The sequence below is a fragment of the Elephantulus edwardii genome, unplaced genomic scaffold (genome assembly GCF_000299155.1).
Source record: "Elephantulus edwardii isolate Elephantulus edwardi_28Jun2011 unplaced genomic scaffold, EleEdw1.0 scaffold00005, whole genome shotgun sequence".
In the NCBI taxonomy this organism is placed as follows: domain Eukaryota; kingdom Metazoa; phylum Chordata; class Mammalia; order Macroscelidea; family Macroscelididae; genus Elephantulus; species Elephantulus edwardii.
The window spans coordinates 35,752,312-35,756,992 of record NW_006399755.1 but is presented as its reverse complement, the minus strand read 5'-3'; the positions used below and the strand labels follow the sequence as shown (position 1 = coordinate 35,756,992).

The following is a 4,681-nucleotide window of genomic DNA, read 5'->3' as shown; positions in this document are numbered from 1 at the left end:
TTTTTTTTTAAGGAAAATACAGAAGAAATAAAGTACGAAATAATGGATGATGCTGAAGAAAACTCATTTGATAATAAAGAAATAAGACAGGAAGATGTTGAAGAAGTTTGGAGATATATTATTCTGGTCTAGTAAGCTAAAACCTAACTCAATGAAGCCCCTTCACGTGTTTGATTATTAATTTGAGAATTTTATCAAAATAATAAAATGAGGAAGAACAAATTAGTCCAAAAATTTAGAATTTCATCGCTACAGATGTTTCTTAAATGTTTTTGCTCTAGCTCTAGGATAGTAGAAATAGAATCTTTTTTTTTTCCCTTCTAATTTTACTAAAAGTTATAGCCATAAATTGTGATCCATATTGGCCTTCTTACAAGATTGTTGAAATATATTTCAAGTATATCTAAAACTCAATGCTAAATGTAAATCTTACAAGTTTTGTTAAAAGAAAAATTAAGCATTTTGATGCCTGTTTCCTTGATTTTATACATTTTTACGTTTGTATTCTATCTTGCTTATTTTGAGGGGAAAAATAATTTTTCTGTTCTTTAGCCTACAAACAATTTTAGGTGTGTCATCCATCGAAGAAGTAATCAATCCAAGACAAGTAATTCCTCAATATATAATGTACAACATGACAAATACAAGTAAACATGGTGTAGTTGTATTACAAGACAAATCAGGTTGGTATCACTAAGTTTACATAGTAAAAAAAGACTCTTTCATACTTGCTTACCCTTGTAACAGATACAGTTAAAATAGAGAGGTGCAATTTGAATTCTTTACTTGAAGAAACATCCAGAGCTATTGTTATTTCCTCATAAGTGTAATCATAGGGGTATAGTTCTAAGTGACTTGTTATTGTGTGAAATTGAGTCCTAACTAATCCAGAGTTGACCTTCCAGCAGGTTTTCAGAGGCAGTATATAGTACAGGGGGAGACTGCCCATCTTTCTCCCATGAAGAAGCTGGTGGATTCAAACTGTATGCCTTTGGGATTGCAGCACAGTTGTGAAATATTATTTTATTTCTTAGTCACTCTGTGCTAGCAACAGGAAAAGCCATCTATCTTTGAGTTTTTAAATTTACCATCAGCTTCAAGGGAGAAAGATAAGCAATTATCCTCCCATTAAAATTCATAGTCTCAGCAACCCAATGGAAGGAACCAAATGAGTTCTCATCAGCTTGATGGCACCTTAAAGGTGAATTTATGAATGATTTAAAAAATAAAAACGAAACATTTAACATCCAACAGGTATAAAAAGATAATAAAAGCTTAATATGTTTTTATTGCAAATTTATACTGACCAGGCCAAACCTACTATGGAAAATATTTGGTAATAAACAAGATAGAATGGTCCAGGACACTGAAAGAAGACAAAATGTAGAAGAAGGAAAAGAGAAGTAATCAACTAAAAGAGCTGTAACCTTGAACCAGGTCCGTGATCCATACTACGATGTGAGCCTAGAAAGGGGTTCAATGGCCACTGAGGCAGAGACAAGAGGAGCCAGTACGGAGTGGGGGACATTGGGGGGTGCTAAGAGGAGTTGAACAAGCTGGCCTGCACTGAAGAAGAGAGACTACCTACACACTTCCTGATATTGATCCCAAGTTTGTAGCCATTTGATTCTGATCCCAAGTTGTAGCCTGTTACTTGATTAATAAATCTCATAACTGTTGAAACAAATGGGGCAGGGTGGGGGGCAGGTAGGAAGAAGGACCTATGTCTTTATTGGGCTTTAGCAGTTAAATGTATAATTTCAGGGGTCAAAACATGCATAGAACTGTAGTAACACAGAAAATGTAAGCCTGTACATTTAATAGTAGAGTTATAAAGGACACTGACTTTTTTGTATTATGAATACTTATGCAGGTGACACAGTAGTTATATCACTAAACTGCCAACCGTAAGGATAGTAGTTCAAATACACTAGCCACTTCATAGAAGAAAATAATTCAATTGGAAAAGTTAGGTTGTTAAAAAATATGTAAACCAGCATGTTTTCAAAATGTTAACTCCTCAAGTATTGTTATTTATAAAATTAATATTACCTTATCATTTATAATGTATATGCATGCATATATTTTTTTTATATTCTGTGTGTATTTACATTTTGTTCCTATAATTAAAACTTCAAAGTTGTTGGTCACATAAAGAAGCCTAAGGTAAATGCAGGTAAGAGCCCTGGTGACATAGTGTATAACATGTAAGCTACTAACTAAAAGGTCAGTGGTTCAAATCCACAAGTCTTCATAGGAGAAAAATAGATAATCTCCTCACTTAAAGATTTACAGCATTAAAAAACAGATGGAAGATTCCTATGAGTTAGGATTGAATAGATTGCAATGGGCTTGATGTTTATCTGCATGTAGCTTTGGAACAGTTCTATCTGCATTACCTATAATAGCATGCTTAAAAGTATAAACTCACATCCAAGACTTGTACTCTTCAACCACAAACCTTTCAAGTAAATGTGTATTTGTGTTTGTGTCAAAAGTTGCTGGATGTTTATGCAGCATATTTTAGTTCATGCAAATTAAAAGTTTCAGCAAGCCTAACCAAACACATTTGCCATCAATTCCATTTCTCTTCCTTCAACTCAATAGGTTAGAGTAGAACTGCTCCTTGGTGTTTTCTTGTCTGTAGTCTTTATGAAAGGAGATTGCCAGGCCTTTCTTCCACAGCATCACTGAATAAGGTTGAACCACCACTGTGTTAATAAACTGCTCCACCCAGGAAACTAATAGTACTTAGACACAAGCTCTCTATAACCATGAACTTTACTCAAAACAACAATAATAAAATGGCATAGCTATAGGCAGAACAGAAACAGGAATGTTTAGATTGCAAAGATGGTGGTAGGAGATAAAAGAGAAATTGTTGGGAGTTGATTTACAAACTTTCCTTACGATAATCTTTGAATTGGCAGGTATTTGATTGTTTTCTATTTTGTGGGAAGATTCAAACTCCAGATTGCTTAAGTTAGTTTAGTGGGTTTTAGGGAGTTTTTAAAAGATATCTTTTAAAATACTGACTTGAATTTGCGTCATGTTAAATATGCAATACTTTTTTAACCCTAATATTATATGTTGTGTGCCCTTAAGTTAATTCTGATGCAATGGTGGTGGTGGTGGTTGTTGTTATGTGCCGTCGATTTGCTTGCAATTCATAGCGACCCTTTGTACAACAGCCCTAAACCCTGCTCTATCTCTTGACAACCTTTTTGTCTCTGACACACCTATCCCCATCACCCCAGTGACGGAATCAATTCATCTCATCGAAGGTCTTCCTCTCCTGTGCTGTCCCCCCAAACTCCCAAGCATGACTTCCCTCTCCAAGGACTTATCCTGTCTTGCAACATGTCCAAAGTATGTCAGACAAAGCTTCAGAATCCTTGCCTCCAAGAACAAACTTGTTTGTTCTCCTAGCAGTCCATGGTATATTCAACTCTTCTCCAGCACCAAAGCTCAAAGGCATCAACTCTCCTTGTATCATCCCTAGTCACTGTCCATTTCTCTGTTGCATAGCAAGTAATGATGCAATGGTTAGAGAACCATATATGGCAAAGTAGAATGTCCTGTAGGGTATTCTTGCCCATACTTTGGGCATGTGGCCTGGAGGGACCAATCCTTAGAGAAGGGTACCATGCTCAGAAGGATGGAAGGACAGGGAAGGGGAGGAAGACCCTGAGTGAGATAGATGATACAGTAACTGGGGCAATGGGTTTAAGTGTAGTGGAGTTTGTGAGATTGGCTCAGTACAGGGCAGTCTTCAGAGCTGTTGTACAAAGGGTCACTGAATCCCAGTCCCCTCAATAGCACAGAACAATCTGTACAGAAACAGATTGTCAAGTCTTTCATGAGTTAGAGCTAGGTGTATGTACGTATTATATGTGTCTGTGTATATATCTGTATATTATGTATATAATTATGAATAATAAATACATTGTTTTAAAGTACACTATTACAGTAATTGCATGATTTACTTTTAAATGTTCTGTTTGTTTTTAATAGATGACCTCCCTCATTGGGTATTATCTGCCATGAAGTGCCTTGCAAACTGTAAGTTAAACAAAGATATGTTTTATATTCTGCGTATTTAATGTTACTTTTGCTGCTGTTGTTTTGTGCCTTTGCTTCAGAACCCACCCATAGATGACTCTGGCAGATTTTCAGAGGCACTTAATCACATGGGAGGAGATTGACCATCCTTCTCCCATAAACCAGGTGGTGGATTTGAACTACATGCCTTCAGAATTGCAATCCAGCTTCTTGCCACTGGGCCACCAGAGCTCCATAATGTTATTCTTATGTGCCATCAATGTAGAGACCCATTAGCAATAGATCTGAACTTTATCCTCTCCTGTACCATCCTCATGATCTGATGTACTCAGGCCTATTGTTATAGTCACTATCTCCTTGAAGGTCTCTGGCTTCTTCTCTGACCTTCTACCTTTCCCATCAGGATGTCTTTTTCCAAGGACTGGGGCCTCCTAATAGCATGCCCAAAGTATATAAGTGTCCCATCCTTGCCTCAAAGGAACACTCTAGTTACACTTCTTCTAAGATAGACTTTGTTCTTTTGGTTGTTGTTGTTGTTGTTATGTGCCGTCGAGTCATTTGTAACTCATAGCGACCCTATGTACAACAGCCCTAAACCCTGCTCTATCCTGTGCCAATC

General features: G+C 36.7%; 1 protein-coding gene across 2 annotated transcripts in view; it reads left to right on the top strand.

Annotated features, from left to right (window-relative positions):
* Positions 1 to 4,681, top strand: part of DEPDC1 (DEP domain containing 1) — a 28,916-nt gene that overhangs the window by 9,773 nt on the left and 14,462 nt on the right. For both annotated transcript variants that reach the window (XM_006879788.1, XM_006879789.1), the window contains exons 4-6: positions 13 to 131; positions 553 to 683; positions 4,015 to 4,062. In XM_006879788.1, the coding sequence (XP_006879850.1) occupies positions 13 to 131; positions 553 to 683; positions 4,015 to 4,062 (298 nt within the window). The remainder of the gene's footprint in view (positions 1 to 12; positions 132 to 552; positions 684 to 4,014; positions 4,063 to 4,681) is intronic.